This window comes from Eublepharis macularius, chromosome 1 (genome assembly GCF_028583425.1).
Source record: "Eublepharis macularius isolate TG4126 chromosome 1, MPM_Emac_v1.0, whole genome shotgun sequence".
Taxonomy (NCBI): Eukaryota; Metazoa; Chordata; class Lepidosauria; order Squamata; family Eublepharidae; genus Eublepharis; species Eublepharis macularius.
In genome coordinates, this window is record NC_072790.1 from 228,051,607 (window position 1) to 228,077,979 (window position 26,373).

Consider the following 26,373-nt stretch of genomic DNA (forward strand, 5'->3'; position numbering starts at 1 on the left):
CGGCCCCTTCTGCCAACACTGGGCCCCTGTCTGGCCCCAAGGAATGTACAGAGTGGAACTGTTCAGCCACCCCACCCCCCTCAGGGCCACTAAACTCATAAAGCGCAGGCGGGTTAACCATTAGCTCGGCTGCAAATATTTGATAAGTGCTTTGAAGATTCAAAGTACAGAGCCCAGGAAGCCCCAGAGAGGCCTGAGCAGAAGGCAGAGATCTTTGTTCCCCGATCTGCTGACCTGACCAGAGGATCCCGCTGAGCCAAGCTCCTCTCTCTCTCCACCGACTGATGTCCCTTGGGCTCAAAAAATCGGAGGATTCCAATTTGGAATCATGCACACACAATCTTTGCAGGTGTTAAGTTTCCTTTAAAGGAGGTGTGGGACTTCAGTACACCAGATTCATATTTGCTGCCCCAAACACCCTCTTCTCCTTCTCCTTGAGAGGTTTAGTCAGTGGAATGCACTTTACACATGCTCAGAGGCACCTTTTAAATGTTTTTATCCAGACCCAGCTCACATTCAGCCCTGCCTCTGGGTAGCCAAGTCAATATTAGCAAGCCAAATCTGTGTTACATATCAGCTGTGTTCTATATCAGCAAAGGAACAAACAATTTCATTACCAAGTGGCCTCAAAGAACATCCATTCTTCCAACTTCCTGTAAAACGAGGATCAAGGTAATTATTAGGTTGGAAACATCCTGAGTGTAAAAACATGCTTTAAGTGAAGGTACAGAAGGAGCCCCCAGACAAAGTGGTGGAGATTTTGCAGGATGGGAAAGGTGGCCAGAGAGAAGCATCTATTAAGGCAATTCCAGGTGGCTAAAGTAGGTGAGCCAAGCTACACATCACCAAGAAAAGAGATCGGTCAGAAATACTCCATAATTTTGGAAAAAGACACACGAACAGGCAGAATACAGCCACACCCTCCACGAGTCCTCCTTTCCCAAGTGCAATGAGGCATATAAAAACTGAACCATAACTTGTCCTTGCAGCACACCAGATCTCTGCCTAAGGTCTTCTGTTTCTTAAAGGAAACACAGCCTATGGATGAGGAGTGGGTGGGTGGTAGGAAGGAAGGCAGACAGGCAGATCTTCCAAGCAGACGTGGAACTCCTGTACCTGCTTCACACATTAAAGATCCTTCTTCCCTGATCCACCTGGGATGCCCAGATATGGGAGGGGGGACCTTCTGGATAGCTGGAAAATAAGGAAACCAGGTAGGTTGTTTCACAGGGCAAGGGGCTCAGATCTCATCTCCCTTTCCTAGGGCAAGCTGCACCTGCTGGTGCCCCCCCTTCCTTCTACAGAGTTGCCCAAGACAAGCCAGTGGTTCTATGATGTTCATTTTGCTGTAGAGAGCAAGGCGCAGGCAGGCTCCATGGATCTGGGCTTAAGGTGGTGGCTCCGTGAAACAATTAACTACTCTCCTTTGTTAGTCACTCACCCTTCTCCACCACTGAGCTCAAGAGTGGGGTTTAGAAAGTAGCTGCCTTATCCCCCAGCCAAGCTCCTCCTCCCCCCTTATCTCCCCAAGCCAGCTAGGTGGGGCTGAACTCAGCCAAGAATTGCCAACTTTTTTTTCCTGGCAGAGTTCCCATAAACTAATCAATTGCTGTACACACAGAATTTGAACAGCCAAGGTTTTTTCCTCCAGCAGGGAGATCAAATAAAATAAACCTGCTCCTGTTGAGTTTCTGCCTGCTCTGCCACTGATAAACTTTAGACCTGTCTGTTCCTGCTCTCCCAGGGAGAATCCAAGACCTCCAGGAGGGGGGAGCATGCTAACACCAGGATCAGCAAAAAGTCTCTTGCAATTTGCAGTGTAGTTTCCGATCATTAAGTTGTGCGCTCAACAGCCCTGTGAGGTGGTCACAGGGGCAGGGGGGGGGGACTGAGGCTGAAACAGAGCAGCTGGCCCAAGACCAGAAGAATCGATGGCAGAGGCAAGAAAGGCTCCCCAAGTGTAGTCTGTTGCTGTGCACAGTTGCCATTTAGCATGTGAGCAAGATACTCTTTGCAGATTGCCAGAGAGCAGTCAGGGTTTCATCTGAAGGAGAACACAGTCTGGGAACTTGTTTACAATGGGAGCATTCAGTCAAGGAACACTGAAAGAAAGGGTACCACTGAACATGTGCAGAGTGCTTCTCTCTCACAGCTGAGAAGCCAAGTCAGCCCCATACGTCTAGTACTAAGGTTTCGGGGCTATGACATGCAGGAAGCCATGAGCCCCCAAAGCTTTCCTAGTTAGAAATGGGCAGCCCCATCCTAAGACCCTGATGCTGGTATAAGTTGCTGTCAGCATATACACCAGCTGTTTTTGAGATATAATGCCCACATAACTTGTAGATGAACCAGCATCTGGTTCATCCCCTTCATGTTGAGGCTTTGGATGGGGCTGTAAATGTTTCCCCTAATGAGGAAGGGACTTCAAAAAACCCGAATCAACCTCAACACCCCCCAAAAATACTTTGTACAGTGTCTGAAAAGATAACTAAAGCAAAGGTACACTAATCTCCTCCAACCAATAATAAGGACGGGACCATAAAAGCAGGATGTTCAGGGGAAATGCAGCCGTACGCTCAGCACACAAACCTCTGCCTCTTCCAGAAATGCAATTCTGTTATCACTCAGCAAAGGAGGTGGTACTGAGAAGCGCTGTGGATCTCCAACTCCTCCCTTCTCAAGGTGCAGGGCTCAGGTCATGTGTGCAGCGGAATGAGGTGATGGAATAGATTGCACCAAACTGCACGGGGTAGTTGTGGGAAAGATCTTTGGGGGGGCATGCTCCATAACGCCCCCAAAAGATTCCCTAGCCCAACAAGGAGCAGGCTGTGACAGATGCATGTACATGCATGTACAAGGAGCATCAAAATGGTACAATTGATCCAACCGCCTCAGGATTTTGCTGCATGCATAGACAAGGCCCAAGGTTTAAACTTTGGGACACGTTTGGGACAGTCTGTTTGGGGGACACCCAGCTCATCTTCTTGCGCTTCTCTCTGGCTGCTGCGGATTCTTTCCTCTACTGTCTGCACAAGTTCAGTGTTTTTCAAGGAGCCTTCCCATGCAGACAGATAACCTTTTATAAATATTTTTATAAAGACTTTAATAATATGCTTACAGGCTGCATGTATAGTTTTTCAGGTGAATGTTTCCCTAGTAAGGAAGGATCAAACGGGTGCAAACCACGACTTTAAAAATAGTCGCTGACCGTTTTTATACAGGGTGAGCTGTTTCATTTCTAACTCTAAATAGACAGACTAGAGACTAGCAGAAGGCAGCTGAACCTCCAACACACTGCAACAAAAGCATATCTTATACCAAAATGATTAGGAGGAAGTGATGCCCTAGAAAAAGAGTCTTGAAGTAAGCTCCCCCAGAAACTCTGGCACCCTCTTATAGTGCTCTACTTGCTTTTTCGTGTAAGGCAAGCTCTTGCTTAACTCTTTAAATCAAATGCTTAATTTCAACTTCATCAGTCCATTTACAATATCGTAGAAATAATTATATCTTATTGGTGTTTATAACAAGTTTTTAGCTAAAAGTAACCTGTTTAACTTTATTGCAGGAATAATTCTGGTTTTTTTCTGTGTTTGACAAAAATTATAATCTGAAGGTGAAATCCTAAATTTACTGGAGAGGGCGGGGCCCATGACTAATGCAAAGTAAACCACTAAAATACTGAAACAAGAATCCAATGGCACTTTTAAGATTAGCCATTTATTCCAGCATAAGTTTTCATGAGTCAGAATTCCCTCCCCAGGGAGAGCCAGTTTGGTGTAGTGGTTTAGAGTGGTGGGACTCTAATCTGGAGAACCAGGTTTGATTCCCCACTCCTCTGCCTGAAGCCAGCTGGGGGGCCTTGGGTCAGTCACAGCTTCTAGGAGCTCTCTCAGCCCCACCCACTTCACAGTGTGTTTGTTGTTGGGATAATAATAACATACTTTGTAAACTGCTTGGGAGTGGGTGTTAAGTTGTCCTGAAGGGCGGTATATAAATCGAATGGCATTATTATTATTATCTGTCCTCCTCTATCATTGCCTTCCACCATCCAGTGAAGACTTTGCAGTTTGTTTGGCACTTCCTCACTGATCCTCCTTCCTGTTTATGTGTTTTAATAGTTGTTTTTAATTACTTTATATATATATACATTTTTAAAAATTGGTTTTAATGTTTTTGATTGTTTGCCGCCTTAGGGACCCCCATTGGGTGCACAGGTGGCATAAAAATGTTTTAAATAAACAAATAAATAGTTTCACAGTGAAAATATTGCATTCTCTGGTGTCGTGTGTTGGTACATGTCTGTGCCATTCATTAGAAGATATAAACTGTTGTCACATCTGAAGTAGTTGTAGGTATGGATGAAGAGGCAAAATTTGGCAGCACAGTTTGCAGTAGTATTATCAGGGATAAAGCTCCTGAGGGTTTGTTGTATATCTTCATGGGGTAAATTGGTACATAGAGACACAATGAATCCATATTTCTACTGATAGGATAAATATGGTTTATGATTTTATCTGATCTCATACAGTGGTTCTTCCTTCTCTCCCTTTCCCCATTTCAGCTTCACCGCTACAAATTATCTGTGCCGCATTCACTTCATTGCTGCATTACTTCACTCAACGTTGGCTGATTCCGCACACGTTGGATAATGCACTTTCAATGCACTTTATCAATTGTTTGAGGTGGGTTTTTTGTTCCGCACACAAAAAAATCCATTCCAAATGATCTATAAAGAGGATTGGAAGTGCATTATCCAACATGTGTGGAATCACTGGTTGACTGTTCCATTCTAAAAGACAACCAGTGTGGTATAGTGCTTAGAGTGTCAGACTAGGATCTGGGAGACCCAGGTTCAAATCTCTGCTCTGCCATGGAAAGGGGGGGGGCGAGTTATAATGATCTAAATAAATAAAAAAGTTGCATCACAATGGTTTCTATCAAGCCACTGAAAGGGAAATTCCAAGAGTGTACATGAACTTTTGAAATAATTTCAACCTCTGAAACAACAACTTTAAGGACAAATCATATCTATTTTATAATGAATCAAGGCTTCATGCTTTATAATGATAAGAGTTCTAAAAGACCACATAACTAAAAAGACACTCTTGTGTCCCTCTACAATTGAAAAGGGCTTCTACTAGAGGGTAGAACCAGTCTATCCTATTGTGGGATCAGGGACCAAGACCTAGATATTCTGGCCTCTGGATTGGCTTGTGCTCTGAGTTTTGGAGCCACCCAATACAGCCCAGGGAAACCCGGGGGATACTGAACTCACAATAGCAGATAGTTCTGAAGTCAGGGGAATTCCAGAACGCCAGCAGCTGGCCTGGGGTAGAGCTACCTACCAGAGTTTGTCATGGCTGCCCAAAGTGGGATGCTCACACATTTCCTCATCTGTGCACTGCTAAGCAGACTCTTCTGGCAAGCAGAGGGCGATCCTTGGGGGGGGCCTTGCGAGAAGCAACAGCGATACCGGCAGAACCATGCAGAGCCAGGAGTTATCTGGGGGCAAACAGTGGCCATTCTAGGCATTTTTGGTGCAATGATGATGTTTGTTCACTACGCCATCCATTTCATAAACAAGGATCAGTGTTCCCAGGCGAGGAAAGAATGTGAAATACAGAAGGAGGTGAGAGGGATGAGGGTGTGGTGTTCCAAACAGGGTTGCCCTCCTTGGGGCGGGGCCTGGAGTTCTCCTGGAATTACAGCTGATCTCCGGACTGCAGAGATGAGTTCCCCAGGAAGAAATGGCAGCTTCAGAGGGTGAACTCTGTGGCATCATGTCCTCGCTGAGGTCCTTCCCTTGCCCAAACTGCCATTCCCAAGTTCTGCCCCAAATCTCCAGGAATTTCTCAACCCAGAGTTGGCAGCCCTACTTTCAAAGTGAAAGTTCTGCTTCTGAAGGTGGGGAAGGTACAAGGTAATCTAGGCCCAACCGAAACTTCTGAGGACCTCTGTCCTGGACGCATCAGCTGTGTCTCCTCCTTTGTGGAGTGAGACAGGGTTAGGTCAACAGGTGGAGGGGGAGCTCTAAATGCCTTTGTAGTATTCCAACAATCAAGTGCATCTGGGAAGCTCAGAAGCAAGGCAAGGGGATGTCCATCCCCCGTTATCCCCCTGAATGCAACATGTGCATTCAGGTATACTGTTCTAGAATGTGGCAGTTCTGTTTACCTATCAAGCTGAAACTCATTGATAGACCTATTCCCTGTGACAGTTGAACTTATCTAGCAAAGAGGCATGTTAAATGAGAAGTTCTGTCAGACGGTGTATTGAATTGAATCTTTAGAGGCAAAGGCTCAGCATTTGATGGCCTGAAGAGGTATATAACAGCATAGAAAGTTCATGAAGTGAACCAATGAAGCTGCCAATTTTCTAAGTGGAAATTGTCCATTTGGCTGGGATCAAATACTCATACAGGCTGAAGTGATAACAGTAGCAGTCCAAGATGTAAGGAGACTAAGGGGCCAGGTATTTAGATATTGTTTGTTTAGATATTTATATCCTCCTTTGTCTCTAGTGAGGACCCAAAGCCGCTCATAACGTCGTTCTCTCCTTCCCTGCCTCTTGCACGAGGCTTGTCCTAGATCCAACTCATAACACCTACTAGATCACTGCTACCTAGTTTATTGACTGTTAAAAGAACTCCAAAGGTTAGTGAGGCAAGACTTCCTTTTGCAGAAGGCAGGCTGATTTACAAATCTTGTCAAGGCTGCATGTTTCATAGAGTTAGCCCAGTTAATGCTTCCCACTAATTCACTTAGAACAAGAGTGAGATCTGAATTTTCTTCTTTCCCATGGGCAGGATTGTCAGAAGTCAGGCAAGAAAACAGGTCAGGGCAAGTCCGCCATTTGTGGCTCCCAAGCACTTGCCTGCAGCTCAGCCAGATGTGAGTCTTCCTGTCTCTCTGTGTCCAGCCAGACCCAGCTAGCATATGCACGGCAGCTGGCCAGCATGGAGCAGCAACTGGAAGGGCTGTTGTATGAGGTGCGAAGCCAGAGGGGCACCCTCAAGGACATACTGGTGGAGAAGGAGTGCCTCCCAAACATGGAGAAGGATTCTGACAAGCTGCGCATCACCGTCTATGAGATTGCTGACTGTGAGGCAACCGAGCTGCAACCAAGAGGACGCAAGAGGCAGTTCTAATAAAAAATAGAGAGTTGAGATGGATTGCTCTGAAAAGCAGGTGTAGAAAATGTGTGTGTGCATGTGTGTTCATGCGTGCGTGTGTGAGAGAGAGCACGCGCACACACGTGCTTGGAGAGATCAGAGCTAGAGTGCAATGGCAATGATATGCTTCTCAGCAAGGCCTAAACTGAGCCAGGGCTCAGATACTGATGAAGACAATGTCCCAAGTCGATGTATTGTCGAAGGCTTTCACAGCCGGAGAACAATGGTTGTTGTGGGTTTTCCGGGCTGTATTGCCGTGGTCTTGGCATTGTAGTTCCTGACGTTTCGCCAGCAGCTGTGGCTGGCATCTTCAGAGGTGTAGCACCAAAAGACAGAGATCTCTCAGTGTCACAGTGTGGAAAAGCTTTGGTGCTACACCTCTGAAGATGCCAGCCACAGCTGCTGGCAAAACGTCAGGAACTACAATGCCAAGACCACGGCAATACAGCCCGGAAAACCCACAACAACCAATGTCCCAAGTCCATTGATTTTGTTACCACAGCACTGAGCCGTTTGGCTGTGCTGGGCGCAGGGCTGGATTTCTTACAATGTGTGCAAGAGTGTGCTGACTCAGGGCAGCCTCAACATATTTTACCACCCCCAAACACCTTCCTCCTGTTCCATTCCCCAGCTCCAAGTCTTGGAGTTCAGTGCTGCTGGCAGGAGTTAGGGGGAGGGGGAGCAAGCCTACCACGATTTCTGCGGAGTGTGTGAACTGCTGGGAGCGGAACGAGGCAGTACGAGGCGGAACAAGGCGCAATGAAGCGGGTGGCTGGTAAGCGATTCATTGTGCTAAACTTGCAGAATTTTTGCCCATGTGGAAACAGCCCCAGCAGCAACATGAGCAGAGGCATGGTTCCCCCTTTGACACCCACAGGAGGCTCAAAGCCAGTTGCAGAGATTCTCTGCAGCTCGCCCTGGAGCCTGACACCTTCTCCCATGCTGCACCTCCCAAGGTGGGCTGCAGAAATCCAGAAAGGTTGAACTCCCCCCCCCCCCACTTTTCCAGGGAAACTGCCCAGACTGTCTGCATCAGAAGGCAGGATATACCATGTTGGAAGGGGGGTGGCAATGAAAAGGCCAGAGTGACTTCTGATAACTTGGACAAAACAGGGTTTGAATCCAGGTCTTTGAATCCAACATAAGGTGTTGTTGCCCAGGGAGAAGGGACAACGCTTGAAGAGAAAGAACACATCAGGACACCCTGAAAGGCTAGGAGAAAGTTTAAAGCATGTCTGACTGCTAACAAAAACAACAACACATCTCCTGTAAATTGATCGATACAGATACCATATCAGTAAGAGTCAGGGTTAGTTCCTTTATTATTAATTTCATTAAAAAAAACTCTTTTCCTTCAAGGAGCAAAGGATGACCCAGTTCCTCCCACCATTTTAACCTCACTACAACTGTATGAGATGAACTGGTGTATGAGAAAAAGAACGACTGACCCAAAGTCCCTCGGGGAGCTTCATGGATTTATTTCTGTACTCCATTTATAGTCTGCCTTTCTCATTTTTTTTTGACAAGGTTCAGTGTGGCAAGAACTGAGCAGGATACAAATAGAAGGCCGCAGCCTAGCTTACCACTACCACCCTGAGGCCTAGAGCACCCCTTTAGTTTTCACAGAAATGAGACAAAATGGGAGTCAGCAGTGGGGATGGGCAGCTCCTCCAAAGCAACTGGTTTCTGTCTTTTTTACACTGAATTCATTCTAGAACTTTCCATGGAGCACTTTTCATTTGGGGTCAGTGTCCTCTACTCTTCTCGCTAGCTTCCCCCATGGGCAGCCTGCCCTAATGGTGACTTTCTTTCTTTCTTAGTGGGGAGTCTCCTCACGCTGAGGCTACTCTTGTCAGGGCTCCCCTTTGTGCTCTCTTCACTGATGACACAATGGTGGGGAGCTGGGAAGTTGAGTAGGACTGAGGGAAAGGTTTCAGAGGGGCCCCGGTCTTGCATGAAACACCAGGCAGAGCCGCCTCCTCCCCGCCTCACCCTCTGGTTTCCCTGGGCCAGCAGGCCATGGCTGTCCAAAAACGAGCTCTGCCCTTTGCCCTGGCCTGGTTCCTTCTGGCTGGGCCCTTCCTAATGGGACAGGTTGCCAGTTCACCCTGTAAACAGCATCACGTTCGTGACCACAAGCGCTCCTTGGAAACTTTAAAGTGGCAGGAGGCCTGCTTGCCCCTGGCTGTCATCCTAGGAGGGTGCTGTGGGGTTGTCTGGTGGGTCCTTCTCATTATCTATGATGTGAGCCAAAAAGGAGGGCAGAAAGGGTTGCCACAGATCTCGGGTGAGGTGGAGCTGGAAGAACTAAAGACCACAACCCTGGTGAGTAGGGGACAGAGGGTGACACGGAACGAGGTGCGCGTTGTCACTGAGAGAAGGTGAGGGAGTGAGCACCAGGCGAGGGAGGTTGTAGAAACCAGATGCTAAAGGAGGACTCTTTGGATGAAGGCAGGGTGAAGGGAGAGGTTCAGTGGGGAAAGGGTGGGCAGGGGTGAGCTGGCCCTTTAACTGACTAGGAGGGCCATTGGCAGCCAAAAACAAGCTGAGCTAAGCCTTTGTGACTTATTGGCCAAACCAAGCATCAGCAATACGGGAGCACCAGAAGACTATTCATCTGAGGCACCAGTTAGCAATGATGTTATTAACATCATATATCATCTATCTGCCCTACTTTGTAACATCTTGAGTAGTGGGGTGTACTGTGTACATTGATAGCCATCTTGGTTTAAACTTGATGATCTGACTGTTTTTACTTATGTTTTTTATTTTAAATTGTTTTATTGTTATTATGCGTTGTAACCAGCCCTGACCCCACTTGTGGGGAAGATGGGTAAAATTGTCCTGATAGATTATGAACTAGGTCTGAGTCCAGCAGCCTTTGAGGTACTGACAACACTGTTGCACTGTTGTACATTGATGTTTTTATTTTGCTTATGTTACCATGTTCTTATTTTATATTAGGGTTGTAATCCACTCCAAGACCCCTTGCGTGGCAAGTGGAATATAAGTCTAAACAAACAAACAAACAAAGCTGCTCAGCTCAACCTTGGTTTTAATGTTCCAGTATCTTTGGGTGTGAAACCAAGTGGTAAAGGAGAACAAATGAAGCAAGGTGGGGAAGAATTTGCTAAAGATAGGAAAGGTTTTGCTAAAGAAGCAGGGATGTGTTCTCATGGGGACGATTCTCCTCTGCTGTGGAGGAACTGCTGCTGCAAATGCAGAGGGATTTTGCAGCAGTAATGGAGTGTCCTCACACGATGACTCACCTTTCTTTCCTCCTGATCCCCACCCACCATTTCCCTCCCTCTGCCCTGCTATGGATCTTTTAACTTTTTTAAAAGGCTGGCAAAAAGCCTACAGGTGAAGGAGGAATGATGGCGGACCAAGGAAAATTGGGGGAGGGGATGGGACCTGATGTGAGCAGGAACGTCAGAAGACTGGCACCTTACTGTCCATACTGTGGCAAGTTCCAGTTTGACTCTGATGTTTCCAGAATAATTAGAGCAAAACATGTTCCAGAAACATTTCAGCAAACCATAGAAATGGCAATAAGAGGTTCATCTTGGATTGTTGTTTGGGTGCTATCAAAAACCCTGATTCTGTCAGCTGGGGTGTAGCAAATCCATGTGGAAGCAGCCTTTGTCTTGCAAAGGATGGAGCCACACTGCTGCCACAGACATCCCCGGCTCTGCTGCCATGAAATGCCCAGGACAGGGACTCACTGCATGGAATGCCTCAGTGTGACCTCTTTTCTCCCACGGGCAGGATCGGCAGGAGGAACGGACCAAGGCAGGAATCAAACTGGACCGTGAAGCAGCCGGCAAGGAGAATGTGGAGCCTGGACCCTGTCCTCCCAGCCAGCCGGGTCGCACCATGTTTTGGGCCTACCTAGAGCAGGAACTGGAAAGGATCCTGCTTGCAGTCCGTTGTTACCAGATCATCAAACAGAGCCCCGTAGCTGAAGAGAGGAACACGGTGACTACGGAGAAGCCAGGCCACCTAGCTGGAGATTGGCAGAACTTTCTGGCTGAGATGAAGCGGCCCCGGTTGACTTTTGCAGAGCAGAGCTCCCTGCCTGCAGGCAAGCAGCAACTACAGACTGGAGAAGGGCCGAGCTCCCTGCATGTGGACAAACAGCAACCACTGACTGGAGAGGGGCCAAGTGCTCCACCTGAGAACAAGCGGAGACCACGGTCCAGAGAGAGAAAGAGATCCCCTGCTAAGGAGAAGAAGAAATCTCCCAATCGAGCCAGAAGCCGGTCCAGGAAAAAGTCTTCCTCCCCATCATCCAGGAGCCGAGGGTGCGGCTCGAGATGCTGCTCAGGCTGCAGGCGGTGGTGCGTTAAGCATAAATAAAACCTGCAGAGAGGGCAAGCCGTGTGGCATGGTTTGTCCTAAAGCAGCCTGAGCAGGTGGCCTTCTTTGGTTTCTTGCTCACTTTCCCTGAAAGCTTTTTGGGCCTGAGAGACGCAATTCCTTTGTCAACTTGGGCCTTCTGAACCGACTGCGCTGCCTCCTCGCCCCTCCCGTATGGTGCTGCACTGGCGCTAAAGCTGGGCCTCCTTTTTACCGCCAGCGTTCAGCTGTGAAACTTGCACCGGAAGTGCCTCTGAGCATGGGGAGAGTACCTTTCCGTCCTGACTGAATGCGTTGGCGTCGTCTGCTCTGGATGCCCACCTCTTTCATCCCGGAGATGAATCGGGTGGGAGGGGAAGTGCCAGGCCACTATGGCACCGCATATGCCAAAGGGGGATGGACCCCTCTTGCGAAAGAGTCAGTGGGGCCAGTGGCCAGCAGAGGGCAGCACGAGAAAAGCCTTCTCCTGGGGGGCCGCTTTGTCAGCCGCTTCTCCCTCCCGCCCCCTTCCCTCCCCCTCCCGCCTTATATCCCCGCCTCTCGGCGCGCTGCGGGCACAGACGTGGGGCCGAGATTGGGGGCGCCCTGGAAAGCCCCCACCATAGCGTAGCCTGGTCTCTCCAGGGGAGGACTGAGAGAGGAGGAGGATGCCGGGGCTGGAGGTAACCTGGGTCAGCAGGGAACGTGGGAAGGTCGCTGTACTTTGGAAGAAGCGTTTAGTCCAGAAAGGCTGAGATCCAGCCAAGAGTCCGAGATCTGGACTCCAGCTGTTGGGGAGGGGCGCAGAGGAGACGGGGGGGGGGCGTTATCTGTGCTGGCGTTTAGCCCCCACCCGGTGGACAGGGGAGGAAGGAAGGGGGAGGGGAGGGGCAGAGCTGCTGCCTGTCTGGAGCCTCTTGCTCGCCAAGTCTTTGGCTCCCCGAACGATCATGCAAGCCACGCATCGGTTACGAATCTGGACCCGGAGGGGAGCTTTGCGGGTGGCCGGCCCTCTGCGAGGCCCCGGTGGTAGCGGGGTGCTGTTGGAGGGAGGTTTCTCTCGTCCCTCGGGTGAAAACATTCGCGCGCTGAGAAAAAGAACCAGAAGTTAAAAGCCAGCCAGGGAGTGACTCGAGCCCAGAGCATGTTTCTCTCCTCCAGGATGCCCCTGGTGCATACAACGCAATAAGCAACTAAAGTGCCTCTGAGGGTGCACAGAGTTCAGTTCTCACCAATTCTCTCAGTTGAGGGACAGTGTGGGGGAAAGATGTGGCTCTTGGAGATGCTTGTGCCCTGGCACTTTTCTTTTTAAAAATGGAGACAGATAGGAGGAGACGCAGGAATTGTACGACAGATTAAAAGTGTCGCCCCACCCCCTCCTGAAGCTTCAGGGGCATTTTGAACTCTTTATTTCAATGGCCATAGTGGAGTAGTGGACTAAAATTCCCAGTCAGCCTGCACCCTTCCCAACCCCAAGTACACACTGAATAGCGGGGAAAGACTTTGGTCCCCCGTTACCACTTCGGTTTATTTATTTTTATCAACTTGGTCTTCAGGTGGGTGGCTTTATTGGAGCATGGCTTTCTGTGAAGGAGCTGCAGGAATCTGGAACAAGGGACAAATAAGCAATTTAATGTACTTAATGCAGGCTATTGCCTTGGTTACATGCTGGGGGGAAAAATAACACTCTTGTGTACTCCGGATCAGGCAGATGGTTGAACGGACAGCTTTCAGTAAGGCGCTTTCTGGTGAAAAAATCTGATCTGCATCTGTGAATTGTGATTATTACCGGTTAATTTATCTGGAGCAAAAGAGGTCTTGTTTACCCAACCTGGAAATTGGAGGTCTCTTGAATGGAAAGCTGCAGAGCGAGTTGGCTGTGCTTGGAGTAACCCCCCCCCTCCTCATTTCCTTGCAGGAAGCTGTGGAGATGGTGGGGGATGCAGAGGGCTCGGAAGTTCGTGCTTGGATTTGGCTGGATTGAGCCTGGGGGACTCTGACAGGTCCAAGTGCTTCTCAGAGCTTCCCTCGAGCTCACCATGGAAGGTTACGGCAGCTTGGAGTGGATTCCTTCTTCCCCGGCACCTTTACTTCAGCCCACAGAACCAGAGAGCTGGGAGGTCTCAGAAGCAGCTCAGGAGCCCCCCAACTCTGAAGCATCGTTGTGTGGGGCAAGGGGGCCTGCTGAGGGGCGAGCAACAGCACCCCACTTTGGCGTTCCCCAGAGCAATGGCCAGCAAGGGCCCTGGGCCTCGTCTTCCCGTGAGACTGCCCATTCCGAGCCCCCCAAGCCCTCATTGCCCCCACCCCCACCCAGTTTCCCACCTGACCGCTGTGTCTCCAGCACCTCCACCTGCTCCTCGCTGGCTGGATCTTCACAGGAGTCTGATGAGGTTTTCAGCGACTCGGAAGAGAAGAGTCCCAGCAAGAAACGAGTGCTACGGAAGGTGAGGCCTGGGAAGGGGTGGGAAAGAGATGAAGCCCCTCCTGCGGGATGGGGAACAGAATGTCAAGGGGGTCTTGGTTAGCAAGGCTGGTCTGAGCTGGTACAGAGAGACAAGTGCAGCCCAAGGCTTCTCTTCCGCCCCCTCTCCCCGGTGCCTTTTCTGGGGAGGGTGCAAGGAGGAAGCTAGTCCACCACAGAAAGGACCTGCCAGGTATGTAGAGTTGGCGAGCATGAAACTGTGCGCTCCCTTGGCTGCTTTGATGTAGGGAGGATCCCTTCCCAACCCCAACTGGGACTGGCAGCCCTGAACAGGAATCCATCTGCCAAGGTTTGCACAAAATATTGCATAGGTTTGCCTCTGTGTGTGTGTGTGTGAGTTGTATTGCAAAGGAGCTGTTGCAGTAAAACGGCAGGTGTACATACTGCGTTGCATTCTGCTGGTGTTTTACCTGGGCTGTGTGCGATGTGGCAAACATGCCTGTAATGTACATTGCATAGCACGGTGTGGTCTCAGACCTCTTGGAGGGGGCGTGTCTCCAAACAGGTGCTGGGGCTCCCTTGTCATATCTGCGAGGAAGCAGTCTGTATCAGCTTAATAGTAATGAAGCAGCCATTTGCACATGTTCAGAGGCATTCTGTCAGTACATCATGTGTTCAAGGACCTGTGCCCTGGAACTGAAAACAGGTTGGAAGGCTGAGTCTTCACAGTTGCTCAAATTAAGCCCAGCAGAGAGATATTCAGGGAGGCTAAGGTTGCTGCATGCATTGCTTAACTCTGACCCATGCTCCCTGACCGTTTTGCTAGGCCTCAGAGGTACTCAATTCGGCATCTTCTGCAATCCATCCCACAGCTCATCTAGCAAGAAGTATTCCCTGCTCTCCTTCATGCTACTTGGATCCTGCCCTCAACCGCACTGTCTTTTGGTTATCACCTTGGGCTTTGAGAACACTCACCCTGCTTAAAGATATGTTACACTGCTGTTCTTAAAATGCCTTCGCCAGAGAGCTCCTTTCAGATGTTTGTTTGCTTTATTATAGTCCAGGTTTCTCATGGAGGCTCAAGGCAGATTAGGAGGTGCAAGAACTCAATCAAATAGCATGAGGGACAAAGCAAGCAATGCAATAGGAATAGGACTGCAAGAATTAGAAACAATGCAAAAAAAGTATTAGACACAATGTGTCAAACAATTCATAAAACGGTATTTTCAAAACAGAAAAGAATGCAGTAAGAGTGGGATAATACATACAACTCAGAAACTCCAGTTGATGAAGAACATTGCAGCTCAGTTATTGTCAGGAGCTACACAAAGCATGCATATTACTCCCATTCTGCAGTCATTGCATTGGCTACCCATCAGTTACTGGGCTCAATTCAAGGTATTGGCTATCATACGCAAACCCCTTCATGGCCTTGGTCCCTCATATCTGCAGGACCGCCTCTGTCTCTATGCTCCACCATGGCAGCTTTGTGCATTTTAAAAGGGCCTTCTGCTGGTGCCACTATGCAAATGGGAAACGTCAACTGCTGCCTGTACGTGCACATTCTTCAGGGTCCCCCACCTTATGGAACAATCTGCCTGAAGAGGTCAGGAAAGCTCTGACCCTCCTAGCTTTCCACAAACTGCAAACCCAAATTATTCAGGTGGGCTTGTTATACAGATGCCAGGTCTGTGCTATATGGAAGTGGTTCAGAGAGTTCCGTTGGTACAGGGGGGACTGTAGACTATGCTACTGTATACTGTCTGTTGCTGTCAGAATGCACCTACTGAATAGTTCTGCACTGTTTAATATGTCATACTGATAAGTTTATGTTTTGTTTCAGCATTATTTTTCAGCTCTGTATTGGACTTCCACTTTTTTTCAAATTTGTGTTATCCTTACCCTATTATATTGTTTATTGAATGCCCCAGCCAATGTTCATATTGGCTCACACTGTGTAATCTGCCTTGGGTCTCAGTGAGAAAGACGGACTGAAAATACTGTAACAAAAATAAATGATTAATACATCATTCACCCCTCTGGAGGGTCATAGGTGGCACCAAATGCTGCAGTGCTCCAGGCCGACGCCAACTTATTGCCCAAAAAAATGCAGGGGTATGGGATGGGTGTCGCTGCTCAGTAGAGAAGTGAGAGCCTCTTTGGACATGTTCAGGGGCACAGTTTTCTTCACAAATGAAGAGTCAGGCAGTAGAATCCAGAACCGCTGGCAGAATTTAAACTCCTCCTTCAATACATGGTTATTCATCTGGAAGGTTTCTATCCCACCTTTCTGTTAAAAAAACTACCAAGTCTGTGGTTTGCTATCCCAAGTACAAATTAGTTGGGTCTAGGGTTGCCAGCCTCCAGGTGGGGCCTGGAGAGCTCCAGGAATTACAACGGATTTCCAGGTGACAGAGATTAGCTCCCCTGGAGAAAATGGCTGCTTTGGAAGATGGACTCTATGGCATTACACACCTCTTGAGTTCCCGTCTCTCCTCAAATCCTGCCTTCTCTAGGCTCCACCCCCAGAATCTCCAGGAATTTCCCAACCTGGAGTTGGGTCTCGGCACTTCAGAAGAGGCCTGCTAGCTCCAGGTTCTTTGGTTTAGTGGTAGAACACTTGCCTTGCGTGCCGAAAGTCCGAGATTCATTCCTGGCATCTAAACTTAATGATACTCTCAGATAATAGGTGTGGTTGTCGGTGTGTGTGTGTATGGGGGGGGGGAATGTTATCTGCCCGAGACCCCTACAGAGCTGCAGGCAGCAGAGGAGACCATACTGTTTGGAGGGCCAGTGGTCTGAGAGGAAAGAAGGCCGCTTCCTAGACAGAGCTGCAGAGAAGCTTCCTGTACCTCGCACGCTTTTTTAAAAATAGCCGAGCCTCAATGGGGTGTCATTGAACTTGTCTCTGTGGCAAGCCTCAGTTCTTCCACCACAAGGGTTCTGTTCTTAGTCACATTTCCATCTTGCCCAGTTGCCCCACCCACCTTGCCATTGTGCCTTTTCCCTCTTACCTGTCCGGAATGGTTTCTAGTTTTCTTGGGCGACTTCGAACATCTGCGTTTCAGAGAGCTCAGACCTGTAATCCCAGCCCTTAAACAATTTCCAGTCCCGTCCAACTTGGGTGTTGAAGAAGAAGATTTGGACATCTGTCCTGATTGGTGGACTCCTTCAGGAGCACTCTCACATTTATTTATTTTTTTAAATTATTTGCTTTCTTGCCGAGTCTCAAGGTGGGTTATAGCATAAGTCAGCCAATGAACAATGCTCTTGTACAGAATTTAAAAAACCAGGTGAACAGCAAACAGACTTAAGGGCAAAATAAACATTGTAAGAAGCAGAACTCTGAAAGTAGAAGACAGTGCAGTAAACGCAGGATAATATCTAGAGTAATCACTGCAATAGACTACATTCCTGTTCCATTGTCACGGCACCTGCAGGCGGCTTTGTGCAGATGAACAAAGCGCATTGGAGATAGATAACCTTCTGCAGGACATGGTCTTCCTTCACACCTACTTATCCCAATACAGGCAGGTTTGACTTTTCTGGGATGCAGCTTCTCGGGAAACACTTCCGGGGCTTTTCGCTTGCTTTAGCGATGGGTTCCTCTGCTACCCTGTTCAGCTTTAGAATATATTTATTGTATTTAAAACATTTATATGCCACCTTTCCATCCAAAATAGGGTCCCCAAGAATCTGCTTCTTGGCTCTGCAGGGGGCTTGGATTTACGGGCAACTTGCTTTTCTCCTCCTAGGTTAGCCAGAGTTACACGTTTTCCTTGGCTTCTGGCAGGTAGCTGTGCTGGTCTGCAGGAGAACAGTGGGATATGAGTCAGATTCCAGTGGCTGCTCCCATATATTTTTGACCCCTTGATCTGCCATTAAAAGTGTGGTTCCTAGATAGACACATTAAAATTATTTATTTAGACTCTGCATTTTTCCCCCATTGTTCTCCTCTCCTCCATTTTATCCTCACAACAACCCTGTGAGGTAGGATAGACTGAGAGGGGGTGACTGGCCCAAGGTCACCCAGTGAGCTTCCATGGCAGAGTGGGATTTGAACTCGGCTCTGCCTCAGATCCTTGTCCAACACTAACCCTCAAAATGGCTCAAAATGTTTGGGTACGTATGTATAGAAGGGAAAGATCAAACAATTCAAATCTCTCTCCTCTCAGTCCAGATCCCTGGTTTTCTCCCCATTCAAATCTCCTTTCTCTCAGTCTTCAGTTCAGAACTATCTCAGATTTCTGATTTCCATGGTAACCAGCTCGTCATTGATCCTAAACAGAGCAAAGCTCGTAGGGACCTGCTATAGCATAATGGTTAGGTGACTGAGTTATGAATCTATTGTCTTTCCACCGGGCCTGCAAGACAGAGTTGTTCCACCAGGCTCATGGCTAAGGTTGGGCCTCCGCCGGCCTGCGGGGGCGGGGGGTTAACGCCCCCCATGAAAAACTGTCCACTGCATGCAAAATATTATGTCTTCCTGATGTTGCCGCCTCGCAATACAAAATGTCGCTGTTTTAAATGATGTTTATACAGATGTAATGTTTTAAATTGTTTTTAAATGTTGTTAGCCGCCCTGAGCCCGCTTGTGGGGAGGGCGGGATATAAATATGAAATAATAAATCTGCACTCTGCTGGATCGAATCCCACTACTGCCATGAGCTCAGCAGGCGGCCTTGGGTCAGCCACTCCTCTCAGCCCCAGCTCCCCAGCTGTATTGTGGGGATAATAACAACACTGAACTTGTTCTCCTGCTCTGAGTGTTGCACTGATCTAGAAGAGCAGTATATAAGTGCAGTTGTTGTATTAGACAAAAAGGAACACTAACCAGCAGCCTTGATGCCCAGTTCCCCTCATACCTCTCACGAGGTTCTAAAGGCTGTCAGGGTCAAAGGTTGCCACAGTTCAGCCTGGATCTGTCACACTGGCCACCTTTGATAGGACTTGCATCTCCAGACTATTGAGCCGGCTGGGGGGCCCAGAAAGGAACTGGTAAGACGAGGGAGGCTATATAGAGACTGGCAGACTATTCTCAAAACAGCCACACTAGGCTGAAGACGATTTCCATGTGATGCCCTGCAGCAGCTGTGTGAATGCAAAACTAGCAACTGAGCCTCTGTTTCACCATTTCCAGCGTCTGTGCATGCACTCAATGCTCTGCTAGTGCAGGCTGCTGGTGCATGGTGGCAGGATGTGAATCTCTGCCACAGGCCCAGCTGGTTTGCTCTACACAGACCAGGGTGCTCCTTGGCTTTTGCAGAGGCCTCAGACAAGCTTCTGCAGTGGCAGCTTGCGTAGCACATGTGCAGTGGAGAGTTGTAGCCAGCTCTGGCAGCCTCGCTGGTGTCTGTGCGCACGCAAGTTCCTTTTGCAGTCTGCAAAATTGCGCACTCAGCTCCAGGAACCTCCTCTTGCAGAGATGTGGGGCCAAGATTTCCCTCCGTTGCTAAGCACGTCGCTCTCCCCCTCCCCTCTGCCTTCTTGGCAAGCCTTTTCCTTCCCCTTTCGACATCTCCTTATTCAGCTTCTTCAGTTCTGGGTCTCCCTCTGCTGTGGTTACAGATACTTTGAATGAACTGAAGGAAGAAGAGGGCGAGGAAGGGGAAGCGTGCCAAGGCAGACTACTGGGCAGGCCTTCCTCTCTCGCAGTTGCTGCTTCTTGGGCCCCAGGGAGAGCCACTGGGCATAGCTGCTCTTACAGACACACACACACAAACCCCACACGCCCCTCCTCCTGACTCCCTCAGGCATGGGGGTAAAGTGTCCAGGCTAGAACAGCTGATTTATGAAGCTTCCCTGTGTTTGATGGCTTACAGGCTCCCTGCAGAAGGAATGCTGCCCCTGCCATTGGTCAGGCAGTCTGCTCAGCAGCTCGATAGAAAGACCAGATTGTTGTTGCTCTTGGGGGAGGGAAGCAGCAGGAAGGAAGGGGAACCAAGATGGAGCACGGGTGTGTGTGTGTTGGTGTGCGTGTCATAGCACCAAGGGCTTTCTCTCTCAGCTGTGCCTGCATTAAGAAAAACTGGATTCTGCAGCCTGAATTGCAGAAGCCTGAAAGTTTGAGAACATTCAGGGTGCTGAATTCATTATTGGGAGGAGGAAGCACGCTGAAATGTTTCCCTCCTGTCTTGTAACGTCTGCTTTGGTTCTCCTTCTAGACCAAGTCCTGGAAAACCTTTTTCACAATGGTGCACTGGTCCTTGCGGAGGCGCAGCTCCTGGGTACAACTGGCTGGTCACGAAGGTACACGTGTGGGGCAGCACAAGGGAGGCAGGGGGGGCCTAAGCCCTGGAGGCAGCAGTTTAGGAATGAGCCGGTTTCCTGTGCTGCACAGGAGGAGCACAGCAGCGGGATGGGCCTTGTCTCCACTACCAGGTCCTGGTGTTCCATGCCATGTCTTCAAGTTTATGCTCGTTCGAAGCAATCACACTTGACCACACGGAGCTGCCTAAGGCTGAGACAGACCCTTAGTCTATCCAGGTCAACATTGCCAAGTTGGACTGGCTGCAGTTTTCCAGGATTATTATTCACATCACCTCCCGTTTAATCTTTTTAACTGGAGATGCCAGGAACCAAACCTGGGTCCTTCTGCATGCCAAGCAGAAGCCATGGCACCTCCCCTAAAGAAGAGCTTGCCTGTGCTCATGCGCAAACTGTTTTTCCACAACCCATCCCTGGTTAGCCGCGAGTAAAAAGTCCAGGCTTTCAGGCAGGCCTAAACTCCTGCTCCTGGTGGAGGAGAGGCTGCAGCGACTAAAGGGAATCTCCTGAGCTCTACCGCTACTCTTCTTGGAAATAAGGCTCGAGCTGCAAGCCACGCAGAGGGCAGATGATTCCATCCCCTGGGCCTGCTGGACTCTACTTTTTGTCCTTTTCCTTCCCTCCTTCCTGCAGGGAACTTCAAGGCTAGTGAAAGGGGACAGATCCTCAAGAAGTTCAGTCCGGTGGAAAACGCCTGCCTGGTGGAGCTGATGGGGGACGTCCTGCAACCCTTTGTGCCCACCTACCATGGAGTAGTGGAGACCAACGGAGAGCGCTACATCCAGATGGATGACCTCTTGTGCGGCCTTGACATGCCCAGCATCATGGACTGCAAAATGGGCACTAGGTGATGGCTGTTGGGGTGCTTCTTCTTTTGGGGTCTCCTGAAGCCGAGGGCACCAGGACCTTCCTGCCGAGAGAGCAACAGATGTTGCTTTCGTGTCTTCTCCCCACTTCTTAAACCCGTCCTAGAGCCATTGTTGCTCAGAGCAAATCAAAGCACTCTTAAGATATTTATACCCTGCTTTTCTCCCCAGCAGCTTACAATGTCATTCTCCCTCCTCCGTTTAATCTTCATAATGACCGCGAGGTAGGTTAGGGTAGGAGAAAGAGATCGGCCTAAGGTCACCCAGTAAGCTTCCACGGCAAAGTTGGGGATTTGATCCTGGGTGTCCCAGATCTCAGTTCAGTACTTTCCCTTGCACCACGCTGGATCCAAGAAGTCTTCATATATGGTGCTGGATGGGTGCTGGGCTGCTTCCTGCCACCTTCTCTCCGACCATTACAACATTGTAAATTGGATGTTTAGTTAGGTCATCCAGGGATTAATGTAGATTGATAGAGGCCCATCAGCAGATATTAGCCGCAGTGACTAAAGGGAATTAAATCCAGAGGCAGTAAACCTGAATAATCTTGCCGTCTGGGGGAAGGCCTTTGCTTATATGCCTTGATTGGGCCATTGTATGAAATAGGATGTTGGACTTGGTAGACAGCAGGTCTGATACAGCAGGGCTTCTTGATGCTGACATTCTAAAGCAGCAGGCCACACAGCAGTCAGCTCCTGGGAAAGAACGGTGAGCAGGTGAAGCACAGGGGAGGCCGAAGGCCATCAGCCTCCCTTCATTTCACAAATTGCTGCTCTCTCTCTCTTTCTCTCTCCTTGTATCCTCTGCTTGCACCCAGGACCTACCTGGAAGAAGAGGTGGGCAAAGCCGAGCAAAGCCCAGTTGCACGGCGGGACTTGTACCAGAAGATGGTGAAGGTTGACCCGCTGGCCCCCACTGCCCAGGAGCATGGCCAGGCTGCTGTCACCAAGCCACGGTACATGCAGTGGCGGGAAAGTATTAGTTCCAGCGCCTCTCTCGGATTCCGTATCGAGGGTGTTACGGTGAGTGACAGAGGAGAGATGGGGAAGAAGCCCCCCTTCCCTGTCTGAGCCTGAAAGGGGGCACTACAAGAAAGGGTGAATGCAAGGCAGGGGGGACGTAATTCTGGGCAGTGGCCATCCAAGGGTGACAAAGCTGTCTTCAGTATCTCTGGCTGCAGACCCTGAGAGGCCTAACCTTCCCAAAAACTCTCTCTAGATTGAGGGGGGATCTGTGCAAAGGGATTTCAAGCAGACCCGGACGAAGGAGCAGATTGTGGAGACCTTCTTGACCTTCACCAAGAGCCGCCTGGATGTACTGGCAAGTTCTTGGGGAGAGGAGGAAGGGGGTTAAAGCACAGTAGCTTGGGTGCTGGGATGCATTTCCCTAACTGGAATGACATTTGGCAGTCATTGTTTTTTAATTTGGTGTTGAGGAACGCTTTGGAAATATTTTAAAAGGTGGTGGGTTGCGTTTAAGAAGCCAAGTGTTTACACAATTCTGTTAGCTGAATTATCTTGGGCTTGGGCCGGCCTTGGAAGAGGGCAACGGAGCGCCTCCGGACATGACCTTCTGCCACAGGGAGGAGTTTAGTCGGGCCTTGCGCTCCTGCCGGGCCTTGCTGGTGAAGCCCTGGCAAATTTTACAGGCCGTCACATTATGGGTCTCCCCCAAACAGAACAGGCACAGTTCATGGCCATCGGTCTTGGCCATTTTTGTGTGGCATTGCAGGCAATGCTTGAAGAGAGCCTTAGAGGCCATCTTCAGGGGCACACGAAAGGAAGGTCAAAAACAGTCCGAGTCAAATTACCGAGTCCACAACAAAGTCCAAAACGAGATCCGAAGAATAGTCGAGGTCACGAAGTCCGAAGTCAAAAGCCAAGCAATCAGTCAGAATAAAGCACGAAGCACAAAAGCACAGAGCAACGAAGCTCACGTTCTCTCCAAGCGGCGGCAAGAAGAGAACTGAGGGAAGGGGCCGTTGGTCGCTGGAGGATCACGTGACCGTTTGGGCGGGAAAACGGTCGCTGAGGCGCGCGACAAACGGCCCCTTCGGAGCCATGGAAGCTCTAGAAAATTCTCCGGCGGCTGGCCTGCGCAGTCCCCATGTGTGGAGGCACAGAAGAACGAAGATGAATAATGAGTTATTGTTTTAAAAAGCTCCCCTCACCGTGTGTATTATTTCCCTGTCAGAAGACATTACATGAGAGTGTCCATCTCATTCAGGAGAGGATTCTTATGAGAAGGTATATTATATTTCCCCCCCCCCTCCTCTGGATTTGCTAGATAGCAATAGATCTCTATAATACTATATAGCAAGAATCTAATAATTCCCAAGCTTTCATTTTTTAAAACTCTGTAGTTCTTTTTATTGCAGAGTTATGAGGGGAAATGTATAGGTAACAGAAAGGGATAGAGCCTTTTTTTGAAAAACGAGAGCTGGAAACTAGTAGATTAATATAACTTTATAAATGGTAGAGTGATCCAGCACTTCTTAAAAAAACTAAAAACCCCACTTCACTGCTGGGGAAAATGGGACCAATTGAGGAAGGGGTGGCACCTGCAAAAATGTGCGCCTTATCATCTACGCTGTGATCTTTCCAAAACAATAATACCAAAACAGACTTTGGAAAGATAACCACATGGAGAAACAGAGGCCCTTTATATGCTCCCAAAACAGCACTGCACTGAAAAAACCAAGGCAGAACAAAAGGTCTATGTAGAAACATTCATAGATTGGTAAACAGTCAAGACACAAATAGCAATTATTCTGTAAACAATTAGAGCTGAAGGATATTTAAAGCCCTCAAATGTTACTGGCCCTTACGCATATCTCCCCAAAATGGAGACTGTTTCATGGGTTTATTAAATAAATAATAAACCCATATTTCTTTGAAGATCACTGCTTTGATGTCTTCTTGATTCTGTATAAAGTCATTGGCTGAAAGGGGAGATAAATTAAAATGCAGAGTACTTGCACCACCTCTCAAAACAAGAGTTTCTTCTCAGTGAGGGCAGTGCAGGTTCGCTTCATGTTGTCTTATTTAAACTTAGTGAGTGGCCTTTTACTAAATGGACCACTTAACTAAGTATTTCCTCTGACTGGCAGCATCTCTGCAAGGGCTCAGCCAGAAAGGGACCATTCCCAGCATCTGCTGAGATCCTTTTTTAAACCAGAATTGGTAGGGATTGAACCTGGGATCTTCTTTACACGGAGGAAGATCTTCTACAAGGCCAATGGCCCTCCCATCCTCACCCACACTGCAGCAGTTCTCAGTTGTTATGCCCATTACCTAGAAGAAATATTGCTCCTTACTGAATACATCCCACTGTTCTCTGGATTTTAAGGGCTCCTTTGTCTTATTTAGTCCTATTTGTCGCTCCAGCTTCAGACTAACCAGTTACAGAAGACAGGTTGTCTTAGGTTGTTGCAGTAAACCCTCAAACCTTGGAGTTTTAAGACAAACAGTTTATTCTGGCATCAGCTTTTGCATGCTAGAATCCTCTTCAGCAAATGCATGAAGTGTGTCCTCAGCTGGCCAATATATACACACAAATGGAAATAGAACAGTAAATAATGGGGCAACAGATCCGGTCTGTGACATTTCCATTTAAAACTCCAGTGTATACAAGATAAGCCCATTGACCCTTCCAAAGGTGAAAAAATCAGCAAGTCTAGTAAGGCGTTATGGCTTACTATTGCTGTTGTGAAGAGTCCAAGCTTATCTGAGCTTTGCATGGAAATGGCACAGACAGGATGTCTTGCACTCTGGTGCCTGCCGACCCCTACTGCTAACCGCTGCTCTTCTCTGTTTACATATAACATGCCAACCAAGGACACATTTTATGAGTCTGTTGCAGGGGACTCTTAGCACACAAAAGCTGATGCCACAATAGACTGGTGAAATCTTCAAGGAAGCGGAAGACTCCTTTTTAGTTTAGCTAAGCAGTGAGTTTGGCACTCCTCCTGAAGACAGGCTTGTTTCCCCCTTCTCCGGAAGGACTTACCTGACCTTCCAGGACTTCTCTGTTCCAGCAAGAGAACAGGGGTAGGGGTGTGGGTGCATGCATGCGTGGGAGAGAGAAACAGAGCGATCTTAGCCTTGCTAGCTTGATGCCCACAAAGTGGCTCAACCTTCCCCTCTGCTTTGCAGAGCACGTACCTCGCTCGCTTGGAGAGTCTGCGCAAGGCCCTGCAGGAGTCCACCTTTTTCAAGACCCACGAGGTGAGCACTGGGGGATCCTTCCCCACTTTTCTGTGGGGCAGGCATACATGTACAGAGCCTCATAATGACACTGTGGCTTTCGTGGTTATTAAACGCGGTATCACCCCTCTAGGAAAGCCGTTCACCTTATCTGCATCAGCCAAGGATAGCCTCTCCACGTTCAGAGGTTGCATGGCACCCGTTTCCAGTTACTGTACCACTGCTAGCGTCTCTTTCCTTTCTACCGTTCTCCTTATGAACATGGCTGCTCTTTATTAGAGGAAGAGCAGCAACTCGGGCCCCCTTCTTGCTGGTCTAGGAACGCTTGCAGCCCTTATCCTACTTGGAAAACGAGGGCTGGGTGGATGCCCGTCTAAAAGCATGGCTTCTCCTCTTAGATGCACTTGAAAGCACATGCGCAGAGGCACACCCATTCCAGTGAGAAGGAGCCCCTGGTAACAAAGAGTTGCAGCTGCTTGATGACAGAAGTTATGAGCCTCAATATATAAAATAACCGCTGGGGCAAAAAAGATTTAAAGGAAAAAACCCTTCAAATGGTCTTGCATTTGTTGGAAAATATTTTATGCTGTAATTTAAGCTGACAACATTTCCAATTACCCACATTTTAAAACATTTTTTGCCGCAATCTTTAGAGTAATACTGAAGTTTCTCCTAAGTATGTCTTAAAATTCAATTTGCAAAACATCAGAATCACAACATTTTGAAATAGATTCTAGGTTGCATCCTGGCATAAAGAAAGACCTGGGTGTCACAGCTGGTTTCAAAAATATCACTGGCACTCTCTAAGCCAGTTCCCTGACCCCTTGGTTGCCAGCTACCCCTTCTTTTTTCAACTAGGTGATCGGCAGCTCCCTGCTTTTTCTCCACGACCGGAAGGGCCAGGCCAGCGTTTGGATGATTGACTTTGGCAAGACTCGCCCCACCCCAGAACACATTCACCTGTGCCACAACGTGGCCTGGACCCAGGGAAACCACGAGGACGGCTATCTGCTTGGCCTGCAGCATTTGACTGATACTGTGCAAGCCACCTCGGACAAGGCAAGGGAGCACCAAGGAGGAGCAGCCTCTGTCCCCTCCTGA

At 48.7% G+C, this 26,373-nt stretch overlaps 1 protein-coding gene across 1 annotated transcript; it reads left to right on the forward strand.

Moving 5' to 3' along the window:
- Window positions 1-12,077: 12,077 nt before the first annotated feature.
- LOC129325274 (inositol-trisphosphate 3-kinase B-like) lies at window positions 12,078-26,373 on the forward strand. The gene is made up of 8 exons (XM_054972923.1): window positions 12,078-12,192; window positions 13,428-13,956; window positions 20,099-20,183; window positions 20,835-21,048; window positions 21,885-22,089; window positions 22,286-22,387; window positions 25,222-25,293; window positions 26,131-26,373. Exons 2-8 carry the CDS (start codon window positions 13,549-13,551, stop codon window positions 26,371-26,373), a joined length of 1,329 nt encoding a protein of 442 aa, XP_054828898.1. The 5' UTR covers window positions 12,078-12,192; window positions 13,428-13,548.